At 38.4% G+C, this 18,334-nt stretch overlaps 1 protein-coding gene and 1 non-coding gene across 2 annotated transcripts; both read left to right on the forward strand.

The window, feature by feature from the left end:
• The first annotated feature begins 591 nt into the window (after nucleotides 1–591).
• LOC140184116 (1,4-alpha-glucan-branching enzyme 1, chloroplastic/amyloplastic-like) lies at nucleotides 592–13,085 on the forward strand. Its single transcript, XM_072234403.1, has 6 exons — nucleotides 592–704; nucleotides 793–891; nucleotides 983–1,025; nucleotides 1,184–1,282; nucleotides 1,360–1,440; nucleotides 13,062–13,085. Exons 1-6 carry the CDS (start codon nucleotides 592–594, stop codon nucleotides 13,083–13,085), a joined length of 459 nt encoding a protein of 152 aa, XP_072090504.1.
• A 4,260-nt stretch (nucleotides 13,086–17,345) lies between these two features.
• On the forward strand, nucleotides 17,346–17,453 carry LOC112798878 (small nucleolar RNA R71). The gene has a single exon (XR_003200475.1). It is a non-coding gene; the product is annotated as a small nucleolar RNA R71 (small nucleolar RNA).
• The last annotated feature ends 881 nt before the right edge of the window (nucleotides 17,454–18,334 follow it).

The following is an 18,334-nucleotide window of genomic DNA, read 5'->3' on the forward strand; positions in this document are numbered from 1 at the left end:
GTTGTTAGTGTAGTTGAGGTTCTGTTATGTGTCCACCAAATCTGAATCTCGTCTTTTATGGGGTTTCATAATCACAAGTGTTCTACTTCATAAACCAATTTTGGGAATGTTGTTCCAATTGTAGCACGTTTCTTTTTTTTCTTTCAGCTATTTGTGCTTTATTTTGTAAAATTAACCCTCTCTGTAGTTATTCCTAGAGATAAAGAATATGCTTCTTCCTTAACAGAAGAACTTGAAATTCCTAATTTAATAAAAAAATGTGCTTTTGTGATTGGAGATTTCAATATCATGTGCATATGAAGAATCAAGAATGTATTATATTTTTGTGGCACTTTTGTGAATAGAAAATTAGAAATCATAGTTGGCTTAGATAAGATTGCTAATCACATATTTCTTCAAATGTTGTTTTGTTGAATTCATATTTTAGGGTCTTCAATTTTTCATAGTGTTGGTGATTTAATCAAGAAAGTAGCTTAGAAATTTCAGAGAGATTGAAGATGAGAAAGGTTCTGATTTTCGGCATCTCTTGTAGAATATAGTGCTAGAACTCATGCCGAGAAGACATTGGTATCCAAAGACAAGAAACTGAAAATGAAAAGAGATGAAGTAGTTAAAATTAAGATCATCCCTCCACCTGGCTGTGGGAAGAAAATTTATGAAATTGATCCACTTTTGCTCACTCACCACGACCATCTTGATTTCCGGTAACCTCACTTTTAAGCTTCATTTCCTTTAAGTATTTGTGGAACAACTATCTGAGTTGCTAGATCATGTAAATTTTTCAAATTACAGTTTCGGACGATACTTGAGATTGCGAGAGGATATCGACAAGCATGAAGGTGGCCTAGATCCATTTTCTCGCTGCCATGAAAATTTTGGCTTTAGACAGAGGTATCTAACTTCTTGCTCAGAAAGCTGCTATGAACTTATCTACTTTGATTAATACCAACTTATTTATCAATATTACTACTATTTTTTGCAGTGTCACAGGAATTACTTATAGAGAATGGGCACCAAAAGCTAAGGTATATATGCTTTCATATTATATTCTTAACTCTTATTATTAAAATTGGTTTCTTTTCTTATGCTCAAATTCAATTTAAGGGGTTGTATTATTAAAAAATCTGTTTTGGATGTTCATCTAAAGTTCAACAAAAATCTTGTTTTCGATGTAGAAATATAGCTTGACATGTGTCTTAAAAATGATTGGATATTTTCTCAATCAGCAGCATTAATTAGAGACTTCAACAATTGGAATCCAAATGCTGCTGTAATGACTCCGGTATGTTTCGGTTAATGTATGCAAATGATTGTGCTAGTTGGAGCATGTAATCATCTTCGGTTAATATATCCAAATAGAATGAATTTGGTGTGTCAGAGATCTTCTTGCCAAACAGTGCAGATGGTTCACCACTAATTCCTCATGGATCTCGAGTCAAGGTATGCTTATGCAGATGGTTCGCCACCAATTCCTCATGACATCGAGGCACCAATATATATTGCGAAAAAATGAACAGAAAGAAGTGTATGAAAGAAGAAGGAGAAGAGATGAACAAGACAAAGAGATGAAGTGTTTGAGAATTTGGAGATTTAGGGTTACATATAATAGGAGGGACCAATCTGGGTACAATTTGGAAATTAGCCAGATCAGCTAGTCGTTGGGACTCCTCCAGCGTGGCAAACAGAGTCCACGTCAGTGCTCCGGTGATGAGTCATCACCAGAAATATATCTAGGGACCAGTTTGAGTGCTCGGAGCTCTATTTGGAGGACTACAATGGAGAAATCGGGATCTTAGGGATTACTATGGATATTTGCATGAATCTCAGGGACGACTATGGGTATTTACTCATACTGGTCCTCCAGATTTAAGTTTGGAAACCAATATGATCCCTCGACTCTTTCTGGTGATGATTAGACAAATGGAGTGCTGAGATAACACCCTTCCTGTCATGTTGGACGATGTAATGGCTAGCTGACATGGCGAGGGTTGTATTTATATCCAATTTAGTCCCTGAAACCCTAATTATCTTATTATTTATCTAAGTTATAATGACAAAGTTTTAATAAGGGGGGGACTAAATTAGATACAACTACAACCCTCGCTAGATTAATTAGTCGTTACAGCGTCTAACATTACAGGAAGGGTGTCATCTCAGCACTCCATTTGCCTAATCATCACCGAAAAGAGTCGAGGGACCATATTGGTGTCCAAACTTGAATCTGGAGGACCAGTATAGGTAATTTTAAATTTCGGGGACTGATGCATGGTAACTTGTCTCTCAACAAATTTTTCTTCGGCAAGTATACCGAATTATCGTCAAGTAAAACTCACTATAGAGTGAGGTCGAATCCCACAAGGATTGATTGGTCAAGCAACTTTAGTTAGAAGAATATGCTAGTTGAGCTACACAGAATTTAGATTGAGATGCAGAAATTTAAATGACTGGAAAGTAAATAGCAGAAATTAAAGTGCAGAATCTTAAATGGGGAATTGGGGTAATACTCATAAAAGTAAATGGCAGAAATTAAAGAGAATGGATAAGATCAGAAATGGGGAGATCATTGGGTTTAGGAGATGTTGCAATTCTCTGGATCAAGTTCATTCTCATCTCTTCCTCAATCAATGCATTCATTGATCTCCTTGGCAATCTTAAGTGATTGAATCTCAATTTCTTGGTAATCCAATCTCTCAAATCTTGATCAATAGCCAATTCCTTGGTCAATTGCTCATGAGAAGAGATGAAGTATGGTCACTGATTATACCACATACATTTCCCAATTCAAGTATTGGTAGGATTATAGTCACATATCCATCCCAACCCAAATTGGTCCAGCATGAGAAAGCAATTCTAGCATGATCTCTTCATTCCTCTTCCAAGGTTCCAAAGAGATCCAATTATGGAGAGTTTCTTTTCCAAGATAACTAACCAATTGAATTAAGATTGAAAGCTTTCTAGTAAAATCAAGAGAAAAGATAGAAGAAGAAGAATGAAAACTAATATTGATCCATCAAATTACAGCAGAGCTCCCTAACCCAATGAAAGGGGTTTAGTTGTTCATAGCTCTAGGAATCAAAAATGGCAGAAAAGAAGAATACATGCTAGAAGTACAGAAAAGTAAATATGCAGAGAGTAGTTCTCCAAGGTGCAAAAGTTTTTTATCTAGTTCAAAACTACTCCTATATATACTACTCTTCATGATCTTCTAGTGAGTTCTTCAAGTCTTGGATGTGGGCTTTGGACCTTGAGTTGAAGCAATTCTCATCTTTAGTGGGCCCAGCTTGCAGAGAAATATGAAATAGGCTTGGGCATTTAGTGAGATTAATCGTGGAATACATTTCTGGGTGCGAGAACATTAGTGGCATTCACCTTTTCCACTAACGTTCCACCCTTATATGCCCACGTTATTCTCAACGTTAGAAGTCTTAACGTGACTTCTAACGTTCCTTCTCAATTCTTGGCCAACGTTAATGGGACTCACTTTTTCCATTAACGTTGGCTTGTGCCCCTTTTCGCAAACATTAATGGGAATCACTTTTCCCATTAACGTTGCTTGCCTTTTGCCCCCCTACGTTAGGTCTTACGTTAGCTTAGCTAACGTAGCTCTTAACGTGGTATCACATTCGAGAGCGTTAGTGACACTCACCTTTGTCACTAACGCTCTAATTGCCTTAATCCCCTACGTTAGAACCCACGTTAACTAAGTTAACGTGGCTCTTAACGTAGTAATGAAGCCATCTTCCAACGTTAGTGACAAAAGTGAGTGTCACTAACGTTGGTTCTTTGAACCCCACTCCACGTTAACTTTCATGTTAACATTCTTAACGTGAGAGTTAACGTAGGCAATGCAAATGATCCAACGTTAGTGACAAAAGTGAGTGTCACTAACGTTGGCATTGTTGATCCTCGTCCACGTTAGAGTTCACGTTAACTTAGTTAACGTGACTCTTAACGTGGGGCATTGCCTAGTTTCCCAACGTTAGTGGTGTTCACTTTTACCACTAACGTTGAGGAGAAACGTTATTGGAGTTCACGTTTCTCATTAACGTGGAGTCCTCTTTTTCTTCTACGTTAAGTACCACGTTAACTTAGTTAACATGGCTCTTAACGTAGGCTATGAATGGCTTCGCAGGCGTTATTGGTGATCACTTTTCTCATTAACGTTGCAAGCCAATTGCATCCCACGTTAGTAGTCACGTTAACTAAGTTAACGTGAATGCTAACGTGATTCTTCCATGCTTCATTTGTCCTGAAATCAAGCAATTAAAGTGCATCAAAGCTCTAGCCAAAATCATGAGATTATGCATCATTAAAATATCATGTAATTCTGGCAAAAATCTCATGAAATCATGCAAAATTCACAATAGTTGCTTGAATGAAGGTGTAAGTGTATTTTCACCCAAAACTTGCCTTGTTTACTAGGAAAATGCATGAAACTACCTTAAAACAGTAAAGAAAAGGTCAGTGAAACTGGCCTAGATGCCCTGGCATCACAATACCAAACTTAAAGCTTGCTTGTTCCTAAGCAAGTACTGAAGCATAAGAAAAATGAAATAAAAGAACTAGAAGATAAGATGGAAATAACATTCATGGTTCATGGAGTTTCATGCATAGCAACTTAGATTCTTTCCTTTTAGGTTTCAAGCCTTTATCAAATCCCTAGTCACTCTCTTGATTGCATCCCTTGAGGCTTCTTTCTCATTTATCCTTCTTTTTTTCTTTTCAAAGTTTATTTTTCTTTTTGCTAGTTGCTTTGTAAGAGGGTGAATTTTTATGATAAGTTTTCAGCCAGCACTCCCAAACCAGTTGGTTTTAAGGTGCTAGGTGTTAAGACACCCCTAAGGACTTACTCCCTCAAGTCTCTTTCCCTCATACATACATACCACAGGCACATGGTTTGTTATTCTTTCTTTCTTGAGACCTTGGTGTCCAGCACCTCTTTGGGTTACTAAGTGCTCTGTAACAAGGGTTACTCTTGATAGTGGACTTTCAGCTGATAATCCCGGATTAGTTAATCCAAGTTACCAAGTGATAAGGCACCCCTGAGAACTTATTCATCCAAGTATATCCCTTGTACATAAACACCACAGACACATGCCTCAGTTTCAAAACCCTTGGTGCCTAGCATTGTTCCTTTTTGTGTTCTCTTTCTTATTTTCACTTGTATTACTCTTTTTCTTTTCTTGTTGGGATCTTATTATTTAGCTAGCCTCAAGGAATGTGTCTCAAACTTATGACTTAGGATGGGTAGTTTCTTTTTTTCTTTCCTGGTGAACCAACTTAGCTTACTAATCATCCTACCATAAACACTTAGAATGCACTTCACAAAATGACTCCATTCTTGTTCTTTCCATAACATTTTCTTTTTGATTAACTTAAAGAGACAAGCATACAAGTGATGACAAGTCATCATATACCTATTTTTCAATGCTTTTTCATACAAGAAATTGATGATTAGTGCTTAAATATTGCATTCTTTTGTGCTTAATTAGAATATTTCCTTGATCTTTTAAATTTATAAATCTTGTAGGAAATAAGAAGAAAAAGAAGCAAAGAAGCACAAAATAAGCTAAAAAGGAGAAAAAAAGAGCTTTGGGGCACACTTTGAAGTTGGAGCACACTTTGGAGCCTTAGGCCACGCTTTTAAAAGTGTGGCCCATGACCAAATTAAAGAAGGAAGCAACCAGCACGCACACTGCCCTGCTCTTGCCAAGGGCAGGGCAGAATCATGATAAAACAAAGTGAGGTTGGAGCAAATTTTCGCTAAGTTAAAATCTGGCCGCTCACAGCATGACCATGCCTACTTCAAAGGGCAATAACTTGAGCTACAGACGTCCGATTGATGTGCTTCCAGTTGCGTTAGAAAGCTGACATTCATAGCTTTCCAACGATATATAGCAATTCATATTTGGCATACAATTAAGGCATGAGTGAAAGGCATCTTTAAGGGCAAAAAATAAACAAAAATAAACCAAAGTGCTTCCACCAAGGTTCGAAGCTGGAGCCTCACTCCAAAGCAAAGTAGCGCTCATTATTCTGCTCTGCCCTCTTGGAGAGCAGGGCAATGTTGTGCTCTTCTTGAAGAAAATCCAAGAAAAATCAACTCCAAGTGCCACCTGTGGGTTTCGAACCAAGCACCTAAGGGGAGTAAGGAGCGCAGCACTTGACACGGACAGAAGGCACACCATGACACCACTGCCCTGCTCTCCCCAAGGGCAGGGCAGCATCCTGATACTTCCAAGCCTTGGCACGCAAATTGAATACCCACACAAAGCTTCACTGCTCTGCTCTCCACAAGAGCAGAGCAGCCTCCTGGGAGCAACATGGGCCAAAATTCAACCAAAATTTCATTTAAATTCAATTCCTTTCCAAATTGAATCAAGGCCAACCAAACCCATTTCTCCTCAAATCCAAAGTAAGCAAAGCCCACTCAACATGACTCAAAGGCACACAGAGAAGCTAGATTAGGAATTTCATTTTTGTGAATTTGTTTTTAATTTCAATTTCATTTTATTTTCATTTTATAAAAAGCCTATATAAAGGCATCACTCTCATTTCAGAGAGGAGAGCTGAATTAGGAGGCTTGCTCCATTAGGGAGTAGTAGTAGTAGAGAGCTCACTTTTACATCTTAACTTGAATTGGAGAATTGAAGGAATTCTGTTTCAATTCTCACATTGAATTCTCTCTTGTTCTTTTACTGCATAATTCAAAATTCATTTGCTGTTTTAAATCTTCTTCTTCTGCAACTTTAGCTTTTCTTTTTTGGATCTTGAATTGAGGTTGAAGAGCTCCATTGATTCAAATTCTGAGAATCATCTTCCACTCTTCCTCTCAATTGATCTAAGGATTGGGTTTTAATCTTCTCTGCTATTTTTAAACCTCATTTTCTTCTGCAATATATTTTCTGACTGAGCAAAGGAGAATTGAGATCTAGATTTGCTTTCTGAGTTCATTGCTCTTCTTGGATCCTCAAATTCTCTTTTAGATTTTACAATTGAGCTAAGTTTCTTTCTGTCTTGTTCGTCAAGCAATTTTTCATTTCTGTTTGAATCTGCTGCACTTACTTCATCTTTTACTTCTTTGCTTGATTGCACTTTACATTTTCTTGTTGAAATTTTAATTCCCAGCACCCAATCCCCTTTACTTTTCATGCAATTTAATTTTCTTGCAATTTAAGTTTCAGCTCTTTTACTTTCTTGCTCTTTAAGTTTTCTGCCCATTTACATTCTGCAACTTTATCATTCCTGCAATTTACTTTCTGTTGATCAACTTCACACAATTCACTTCAATGTTAGCTTGACTAAACTAATCACCCACTAAAGTTGCTTGATCCATCAATCCCTGTGGGATCGACCTCACTCTTGTGAGTGATTACTATTTGATGCGACCCGGTATACTTGCCGGTTGGATTTGTGTGTTGGAAAATTTGTTTTCCGCAAAAACACCATCAAGTTTTTGGCGCCGTTGCCGGGGATTGATTAGATCAACAATGAATAAGTGGGTGAGAAGTCTAGATTAAGCATTTTCTTTGTTTTTGTTCTTGAAACCAAGGTGTTTGTGTTTTTGCCTCACTAAGAAAATATCATCTGAGACATGAATTTCAATTGTATTTGGAGTTGTGTTATACAAAATTCAAATAGAGTTAACCTCATCTTTTGATCAAACAAATTTCATGGGATACTGCCCACCATCACAATATGATTCAAGTCATTATTCTAATGATGGTTGGGAATATTACCAAGAAGATACAAATTCTGAGCACTTCAATCAATGGAGACTTGCTCCAGAGTCACAAATTGATCAAGATGAGCACATGAGATACTGTCCAGAACCACAGAATGACTTATATCATTATCCTCATGGTGTCTGGACATATCAAGAAGAATGTGAACAATCAGTTAAAATGGGACACCTTCCAAAGACACAATATGATCCAGATTTTGATGAGTCTAACAACTACTCATATTGTGGCTGGGAAAGTCAAAATCAAAGAAATCTTAGTGATCCATACTGTGATAAGTTCAATAATTCTTCAAATTGTGATTCAGAGGATCTCCTTTAAAAGTCCAGAGGATTTTTTGAAAGACAAGAACAAGCCTGGAAAAGGAAAGAAATCCTCCGTCAGAGGACAAATGAGCACCTGGAGAACATAAGGAAACACTTAGAACCATCAAACAGTAAAAATCAATTTGTGAGAGAGGAAGTGGAAAAACAAGAACAAAAGGTCCTTGTGTCAAGTGAAATTGCAATGAAAGATGAGGAACATGAGCCAAGGATTTTATATTCACAAAAGCCACTTGAGGTGACAAAGAAACATGAACACTCACAACCCTCACAAATTTCCCTTGAATCTGTAATCGAAAAATATAAAGAGGAGATGAAAAAATCTTGGGAAGAACAACAAACCTCCTCCATAAAAGAACTATTAAGTCAATTGTTGAGTGCAAAGAAAGGAGTGGAGGAGCAAGAAAGTGAGGAAGTCGTTCCAGAAAAGTCACACTCAATTGAAGTGGAGAAGTGCAAAGAGGAAAAGCTCATGGAACCACCAATGCAAGAGGTTCTTAATGAAGAAATCACTCCAATAATCACACAACCACCAAGTCTTGAATCCAAATAAGTGAAGACAACTAGCAAGAACACCAATTCTGTCCCTAATCCAGCAAACAAGATCAATCAAGCCATTTGCAAAAGGAAGCTTACTGAGGAAAGGCCAAGACAAGGGACACTAGCTGAATCTTTCCCTCCTTTGAGGTCATACCTCCTAACAAAATGGAAGAAGAGGAAGAAAGTAAAGAACAACATGTCAAGCTAATGACACTAAAAGAGCACTTGTTGGGAGGTAACCCAACCGTAGGTATAATTTCTCTTCTCTGCTTTGTTTTCTTTCTTTGCTTTGTTTAAATTCAATAAATTGGCATATGGTTACATTCTAAGTTTGGTGTTGCCATGCAACACATTGTTTTCAATCTTTTTGGATGATTGCATCAAATCAAAAAAATGAAAGTGACACACCAAGATTCTAAGTTTGGTGTGCCACCTATTTTTCTATGCAAATCATTCAGCAACACCACTTGTCTGCATAACCATAATGTCTTTGCAGTGATAATTTTCTTTTGGTTTGATATTTTGTTATTCTGTTTACTTTAGTTAATTCTTTGTTTTTAATGCTTTCATTTTAGTTTGCTTATTTACTGTGTTTGTTAATACATTACCAAGAGAGCTTTATTAATGACAGATTCTTGGCTTGGTGATTGTACTTAATAAATAACAGTTTCATTTGCTTAGTATTCAAATAAATTGACATATGATTGTATTCTAAGTTTGGTGTTGCTATGCAACAAAAATTTGGTTCCCATATCTACTAGATACTTGCATCAATTCCAAGTGAAAGTGTCACACTAAGTTTGGTGTCCCACTTATCTTTTATGCAATGTATTGTGCTCACCTTCTTATGTTTGCAATCAAAATGTCTCTGTCTCTTGTGCCTTGATTGTTATCTTTAATTTTGCTTGCTTAAAACACATGTGCTACTAACATATCATTGTGTAAGACATTCATGATCCATCTTAGTCCCATAGCCATTGTTCTAATTGTTGCTTGAGGATGAGCAAGCATTCTGAGTTGGTATGGGAAGGAGAAGAATGGGAGGAAAATGACAACAATAGTGAAGATGAACTACAAGGTTGTAGAGTTCCTTTTCTTCTCATTTATTTCCAGCACTTAAATTTCATGATTGTCTTTATCTTCTCTGTTTACATGTGTGTATGAATAAAGCATAGCTTGAATCTTGATTTGTAACATGGTGCTGTACCATTATGACTACCAACTTGAGTTTTGTGAGTTCAAAAGCAATAAAACATTATGATCATAAACAAACAAGGAATTGAAGAAGAATTTAGCATGTGCATACAAGTATTGGAAAGCTAGTATGATTGATTGTTGCTCAATTGCATTGGATTTTATTTAATTGAAGTTTTTCATCTAGTACATTTTGTGAAATCTTTTGAAATCATGAAAACCTTGAAGAAGCAAATACAATTAAAGCAAGAAAAGAAAAAGGGAAAGAATGAGAAAGCTGAAGGCTCTGAGTACCAATGGCAATTTATTTGTTAAGTGCTTGTGGTGTTTATGTATCAAGCCAAATGCTTGAAAACAAAACACTTAGAAGTCAAGGCTAGGCTCAAGTGCAAAAGCACTCCCTCAAAGCTCAAGGTTCTGAGCATCAATGATTAGAGAGTCAAGAAAGAAAAAAATGATGAGCTTAATGAAGTCCTCTAATTAAATGCTTGTGGTGCTTATGTATCAAGTGGTAATACTTGAAAACAAAGCATTTAGAAGTCGTAGCTTTGTTATTAACTCATGGGGCAAAGCACCCAAAAGGAGAAGCTAATAAAAAAAAATCAAAAGCTTGTTTCAAGGAAGAAATATAAGAGAAAATTTTCATAAATTGAGCTAGATAGAAGCATTAATCAATTACATCCCTTTTGTGATTGTAGCATGCATAGAAAACTAGCTTGCCATGAACATTAACTTGCTATTCTTCTTACCTTGGATTGTCAATCTTTATTGCATGATTCTTTTCTTGCTTGGAGACAAGCAAGGTTTAAGTTTGATGTTGTGATGACAAGTCATCATATACCTATTTTTCAATGCTTTTTCATACAAGAAATTGATGATTAGTGCTTAAATATTGCATTCTTTTGTGCTTAATTAGAATATTTCCTTGATCTTTTAAATTTATAAATCTTGTAGGAAATAAGAAGAAAAAGAAGCAAAGAAGCACAAAATAAGCTAAAAAGGAGAAAAAAAGAGCTTTGGGGCACACTTTGAAGTTGGAGCACACTTTGGAGCCTTAGGCCACGCTTTTAAAAGTGTGGCCCATGACCAAATTAAAGAAGGAAGCAACCAGCACGCACACTGCCCTGCTCTTGCCAAGGGCAGGGAAGAATCATGATGAAACAAAGTGAGGTTGGAGCAAATTTTCGCTAAGTTAAAATCTGGCCGCTCACAGCATGACCATGCCTACTTCAAAGGGCAATAACTTGAGCTACAGATGTCCGATTGATGTGCTTTCAGTTGCGTTAGAAAGCTGACATTCATAGCTTTCCAACGATATATAGCAATCCATATTTGGCGTACAATTGAGGCATGAGTGAAAGGCATATTTAAGGGCAAAAAATAAGCGAAAATAAACCAAAGTGCTTCCACCAAGGTTCGAAGCTGGAGCCTCACTCCAAAGCAAAGTAGCGCTCATTATTCTGCTCTGCCCTCTTGGAGAGCAGGGCAATGTCGTGCTCTTCTTGAAGAAAATCCAAGAAAAATCAACTCCAAGTGCCACCTGTGGGTTTCGAACCAAGCACCTAAGGGGAGTAAGGAGCGCAGCACTTGACACGGACAGAAGGCACACCATGACACCACTGCCCTGCTCTCCCCAAGGGCAGGGCAGCATCCTGATGCTTCCAAGCCTTGGCACGCAAATTGGATACCCACACAAAGCTTCATTGCTCTGCTCTCCACAGGAGCAGAGCAGCCTCCTGGGAGCAACATGGGCCAAAATTCAACCAAAATTTCATTTAAATTCAATTCCTCTCCAAATTGAATCAAGGCCAACCAAACCCATTTCTCCTCAAATCCAAAGCAAGCAAAGCCCACTCAACATGACTCAAAGGCACACAGAGAAGCTAGATTAGAAATTTCATTTTTGTGAATTTGTTTTTAATTTCAATTTCATTTTATTTTCATTTTATAAAAAGCCTATATAAAGGCATCACTCTCATTTCAGAGAGGAGAGCTGAATTAGGAGGCTTGCTCCATTAGGGAGTAGTAGTAGTAGAGAGCTCACTTTTACATCTTAACTTGAATTGGAGAATTGAAGGAATTCTGTTTCAATTCTCACCTTGAATTCTCTCTTGTTCTTTTACTGCATAATTCAAAATTCATTTGCTGTTTTAAATCTTCTTCTTCTGCAACTTTAGCTTTTCTTTTTTGGATCTTGAATTGAGGTTGAAGAGCTCCATTGATTCAAATTCTGAGAATCATCTTCCACTCTTCCTCTCAATTGATCTAAGGATTGGGTTTTAATCTTCTCTGCTATTTTTAAACCTCATTTTCTTCTGCAATATATTTTCTGACTGAGCAAAGGAGAATTGAGATCAAGATTTGCTTCCTGAGTTCATTGCTCTTCTTGGATCCTCAAATTCTCTTTTAGATTTTACAATTGAGCTAAGTTTCTTTCTGTCTTGTTCTTCAAGTAATTTTTCATTTCTGTTTGAATCTGCTGCACTTACTTCATCTTTTACTTCTTTGCTTGATTGCACTTTACATTTTCTTGTTGAAGTTTTAATTCCCAGCACCCAATCCCCTTTACTTTTCATGCAATTTAATTTTCTTGCAATTTAAGTTTCAGTTCTTTTACTTTCTTGCTCTTTAAGTTTTCTGCCCATTTACATTCTGCAACTTTATCATTCCTGCAATTTACTTTCTATTGATCAACTTCACATAATTCACTTCAATGTTAGCTTGACTAAACTAATCACCCACTAAAGTTGCTTGATCCATCAATCCCTGTGGGATCGACCTCACTCTTGTGAGTGATTACTACTTGATGCGACCCGGTATACTTGCCGGTTGGATTTGTGTGTTGGAAAATTCGTTTTCCGCAAAAACACCATCAACAAGTAGGCAAGATGACAGTGAGCATTCAAGACATTAGGCTCAATAACATAGACCTAAGCAATGAAAATTAAATGCATAATTGAAAATCCTAAGCTACCATGGAAGCATGTTCTATTTCATACATGATTTTCCTTATTTAAAGCTTTGAAAAAGAAGGTAAACTAAGAAGGAACTTCACCACCTTTCACTTGTTGGCCTGCTCATTCTCTTCTGCTCCCTTGCCCTCTTGAAGTTTACTTTGTCTATTTGTGCTTCCCCTCATTCGGTTCATTCTGGCTATCTTCCAATCCTCCAGTGCCTTTCTGACAGATTCATGACTGTTCTATACTTTCGCGCTCCACTCGTGCTAACTCATCTTTTACATCTTCATATTTTGTTATTCCAGGATGCAAAACATGCAGTTGTCTGACTAGGTATCCAAGCCTGGCTTGGGTATTCAAATGATGCCCAGCCTCACTCAGGTAAACACCTTCCGAAAATGCTCTATGCTCATCAAAAAGATCTGCTTATTCTCTTTGTATTCGATGCATCTCATGGATGTATGCACCTTGATGTGCTTGAATGTTTGTTAGCCTTTGGATGGCTTCTTGTTGCTGATCTTGTTTTTGACTCAGGTTGTGGAAGGATTTACTCCATTGTCTCCCTTGTTCCAATTGCTGATCCATCAATTGTTTTTGCCATTCCTTTTGCTGGTCCATCCATCTAGAGACTGATCCTTCTTGGCGGTCCATTAATTGCATTTGAAACTCCTTATGTGCCTCTTAATTTTCCATGCATTGCCTGGATAAGGCATCGATAGCCTCTTGCAGTTGGTACATGCTTAAGGTGGATGGGGGTTGCTCTTGTGGAGGTTGTTCTTCTTCGGTTTGAAGGGCTGGCCTCTTTCGTACCCTCCGTGGAGGTAGTGGAGCTGCAGCTACATGCATCCGACGATAAGTGATTGAAAGACCAACTGTTATCCACACGGGGTTCACATCCTCGAATATCACCCTGGCCAGTCTGAAAAGAAGAAAAATAGTGCTGGGATAGCCCAACTTTCCTCTAAAATCACTCTTCTCAGCAAACTTCCGAATGCCTTGGGCTATGATTTCATGAACCTTGATCTCTCCTCCTTTCATTATACATTGTAACATCGTTGCTCTCTTGAGATTTACCTCTGAGTTGTTTTCGGCTGGGAGGATGGATCTCCTTACAATTTCAAACCAACCTTTAGCCTCTGGGAGGAGATCTCCTCTTTTTATAAATTTGGGTTTTCTCTTGGGACCTCTTTCCCAATCGGCTCCTAGCACACATATATCTTGTATAATCTGGTCGTAATTGGGAGGTTTGTCCATTTTTGAGTGATAGCTCTCCTCTTCAAAAGAAATGCTTCTCAACTTCAGCACTCTCATGATAGTCATAGGACTAAAATCCTCCATGACCCCTCTCACAAAACTTGTGTATGAGTCATCCGCCTTGTCTTGCCTAACTGTATTTGCATAGAACTCTCTTACTAGAGTTGCATTCACCCTTGTGATCGGATCGGTAAGGAGCTCCCAGCGACGTTGCTCCACCTTCTCTATGATCTCTGGACACTCGGTTTTTGTTACTTGGAAGCCATGATTTCTTTGTCAGCCATCCACCCATATTGAAGTGCATGATGAAATGTTCTAAACCGCACTTCATCAAAAGGAGGATGTTCTATGGGTCCCTTTCCTTTTTGTCTCTTGGAGCTTGATGATGCCATGTAAGATAGTTGCTATGTTGGTTATTCTCAAGATGGCTATGAGGGTGTATGTGAAGCTTTGGTGAGGAGTGATGTGTGTAGTGTGTGTAGAACCGAAAGGAGAGAGTGAGAATGGTGAGTATAAGTGTGTATGGAGGGGTTGTGTGAAGAAGTTTAAATAGGAAAATGGCAATTAATTGAAGGGTGTGGATTGATGATGGTGTTTGATAGTGGACGGTTGGGGTTTTAGGATTGAAGGAGCACAAGGATCAGCTCCTTTATGGGAGTCTTGATTTGGTCTCCAAAGCCATCCATTCCCAATGTTGCATGGCAACACTTCCAAGGACATTCCCTATGAGGACAAGTGTGAGATTCCCTTGGTGTAGTGGCCGAACCTCTTGTCCTATCAAGTACCATCAATGTCCTTTTTGATTCCCTATATATGACAAAGAGAGAATGTGAAGATTAGTTGTACAATTGGTGGGAAAATTCGAAAAGTGAACTAACGAAGCAAAAATCTCTCTCCTCTCTCTTTTTTTTTTTAGAAGAAGAAACTCAACTAATTGTTAAGCTTCTCAAGCATGCACGTTAGCACACCAAACTTGTTTGTGATCCTATGGTACAACAAGTTTGGGACATAAATCTTTCTCATAGAGTGTGTTCAAACCTTAATTGATGTGTTTGAACACCAAACTTATCATGTACTATACGTTGCATCTGGAGGAACTTTATATTAGTTGTCAAAGTTGGATTGAGATTCCATGGAAATTGTTTGGTTGCTCTTGTTAGAAATTTAAGAAAGAGAGAGTTATAGAACATGGGTTGCCTCCCATGAAGCGCTTCTTTAGCGTCACTAGCTTGACGTTTGGTTCTTTGTCAAGGTGGTTGATAGTGCTTGAAGTCCTCTCCTCTTGCAGTGAATCTATATCCGTTAGCTTTGTTGACGAGCTCCAGATGCTCTAAGGATAAGATTTTATTGATAGTATACGCAGGAGGTAGCTGAGATGGAATAGTGGGTAGGTGAGGTGGTATAGATGGAAAGTATGTAGAAATAACTTCATCACCTGGTGAGAAATTGTCTGTAGGAATTTTCTTATTTCTCCATCCCTTTGGAATTCTTTTCCTTGTTTCCATTGATGTTTTCTTGTTTTCTATGGATTCTTTCTCTAGGGAATTCTTGTTATTGATCTTACATGACTCTGGTGGGTCTGGTTCCTGTTGGATCACCTTTGAACATGGTTCTTTCTGACTATATGGCTTCTCAACCAATGGGGCTTCCAATTGTGTTGTTTGTGCTTCCTCGTTTGGCTCTTCTATCATCTTATTGTCTTTGTGATCTGCTCCTTGTGAGAGGTTGTAAACATTGAAAGCGAGCTGCTCATCATGTATTCTCAGTACTAACTCTCCTCGTTCTACATCTATGAGTGCTCTAGCTGTGGCTAGAAAGGGTCTTCCCAGAATGATGGGGTAAATAGGATTCTCATCCATTTCCAAAACAACAAAATCTGTGGGGAGATAGTAGCTCCCAACCTTCACCAGCACATTTTCAACTACTCCTACTGCTTGTTTTTGGGTTTTGTCCGCCAATCTGATAATTACATCAGTAGGAGTTAGTTCATTGATTTGGAGCTTCTTCATGAGGGAGAGAGGCATTAAGTTGATGCTTGCTCCCAAGTCACAAAGTCCTTTGTCAATCATTGTTTCTCCTATGGCACAAGGAATGTGGAAGCTTTCTGGATCCTCCTTCTTTATGGGTGATCCTGGTTGAATGAGAGCACTACAATCTCTGTTCATCTTGATTGTTTGTCCACCCTTCAATGAACTTTTTCTGGCTAGTAGCTCCTTTATATACTTGATGTAGAAGGGCATCTGCTGGAGGGCTTTAATGAAGGGTATATTTACATCTAAAGATGCAAACATATCAAGAAACCTTGAGTACATTCTCCTTGCTACACCACCTTTAAGCCTGTGGGGAAAGGGTGAATATGGGTTTAATGCCTCCTTTTTCTTTAGCTCTTCCTTGGATGTGAGTGGAGTTGCACAGCTTCCTTCCTCTTGACTTTCCTGTTGGTTATTTTGGAGGTGTTCTACTCCATTCATACTTCCCTCATCACTTGTGGTTATCATTTTGCATTCTTCCCATCTCACTTTCTTTGGTTCTCCTCTTGGATTCTTCTCTGTATCACTGGGGAATCCATCAGTGGGTTTGGAAAATTGTTGAGATAGATAGCCTACTTGGGACTCCAATCTCTTGATGTTTTCTGCTTGATTCTTGATGTTGGCTCGCACTTCTTCCTTAAACACCTTGTTGTCTTGGACTTCTCTGCACATGTTTTCAAGTAGAGCCTCAATCTTTGAAAGCCTATCATCTGTGGATGATGGTGGGTTGAGATTAGGTGGTTGAGAAGGTTGGTTAGATGGATGTTGGTAATATCTCTGTGAGGTATTTTGATGAGTGGCATTGTTGTTGGAGTTGAAGTTGGAACGTCTCGGATCTTGTCCTTGGTCTTGTTGGTTTCCCCATCCAAAGTTGGGGTGATTTCTCCATCCAGAGTTGTATGTTTTAGAGTAAGGATCATGGACTTGTCTAGGTGAATTTCCCACATAGTTGGCTTGCTCCCAGTCACCTTCTTCTCCTATGTTTACTCCTTCATGAGTTGGTGATGAGGTGATGGCTGCTGCAACTTGGTTCTCTTCCACCTTCTTGGTAAGATCTGCTAGCTGCTTGGTGATCATCTTGTTTTGGGCTAACAGTGCATCCATGTGGTTCAGCTCCATTACTCCTCTAGTGTTACTTCTTTCAGAGGCATAGAAGTAGTCATTCTCAGCAACTGTTTCAATGACATCTATGGCTTCTTCAACTGTTTTCTTCTTGTTTTAAGAACCTCCTGATGAATGATCTACAGCCTTCTTTGACTCATAGGAAAGACCTTCATAGAAGATGTGAAGTTAAACCCACTCATTAAACATCTCTAGTGGGCATCTCCTTGTCAAGTCTTTGAATCTCTCCCATGCTTCATAAAGTGTCTCACCATCTTGTTGCCTGAAAGTCTGCACCTCAGTTCTTAGCCTATTAATCTTTTGAGGAGGATAAAATCTTGCTAAAAACTTGTTCACTACCTCCTCCCAATCTGTCAGGCTTTCTTTTGGGAAGGATTCAAGCCACTTTGTTGCCTTGTTTCTGAGTGAAAAGGGGAACAAGAGCAACCTATAGACATCCGGGTGGACTCCATTTATCTTCACTGTGTCACAAATTCTCAAGAAGGTGGTCAAGTATTGGTTAGGGTCTTCTTGAGCACCTCCTCCAAATGAGCAATTATTTTGCACCAAAGTGATGAGCTGAGGTTTTAGCTCGAAATTGTTGGCATGAATGGTGGGTTTCTGAATGCTGCTTCCACAGTTTCCTGGATTAGGATTGGTATAGGATCCTAAGACCCTCCTTTCATGCCCAACCCGGTTTGCATGGCCTTCTCTGGCATGATTATGAGCTTCTTCTTCATGATTGTTCTCCAAATTCTCTTCCATGTTGGGTTCAAAATACTCTTCCTCTTTCTCAGCACCAACAATTCTTTTTCTTCTTGCTTCCCTTTTTCGTCTCCAAAGGGTTCTCTCAGGTTCTGAATCAAAGGATGTTGAGATTCCTTCTCTTCTCCCTGTCATACAACAAACAGAATGCACAACAGGAGATATAGTGAAGCCAATTTTTGTTAGAATGATTGTTAGTGTGAGTGATGCAATTTATCAAACAGTTAGTGGGTTAGTGAGCTGAATTATGATAAACTAAGAAAAGAGAACAGAAATTAGAGAGGGTATAGGGGGTGAGGAAGAAATTAAAAACAAACTAAGGTAAATTACTGAATATAGAAAAGAATAACGAAAAGAAAAAAATGCTCAATCTAGTGATCTTCTAGCTTAATCATTGTTGATTCAAAATCAATCCCCGGCAACGGCGC

This window comes from Arachis hypogaea, chromosome 4, assembly GCF_003086295.3.
Source record: "Arachis hypogaea cultivar Tifrunner chromosome 4, arahy.Tifrunner.gnm2.J5K5, whole genome shotgun sequence".
Taxonomy (NCBI): domain Eukaryota; kingdom Viridiplantae; phylum Streptophyta; class Magnoliopsida; order Fabales; family Fabaceae; genus Arachis; species Arachis hypogaea.

Coding starts and splice junctions, on each gene's coding strand:
- LOC140184116 (XM_072234403.1), top strand. CDS start 592: ATGAAAAGAGATGAAGTAGTTAAAATTAAGATCATCCCTCCACCTGGC. Junction 705..792: donor CACGACCATCTTGATTTCCG/GTAACCTCACTT, acceptor TTCAAATTACAG/TTTCGGACGATACTTGAGAT. Junction 892..982: donor AATTTTGGCTTTAGACAGAG/GTATCTAACTTC, acceptor TATTTTTTGCAG/TGTCACAGGAATTACTTATA.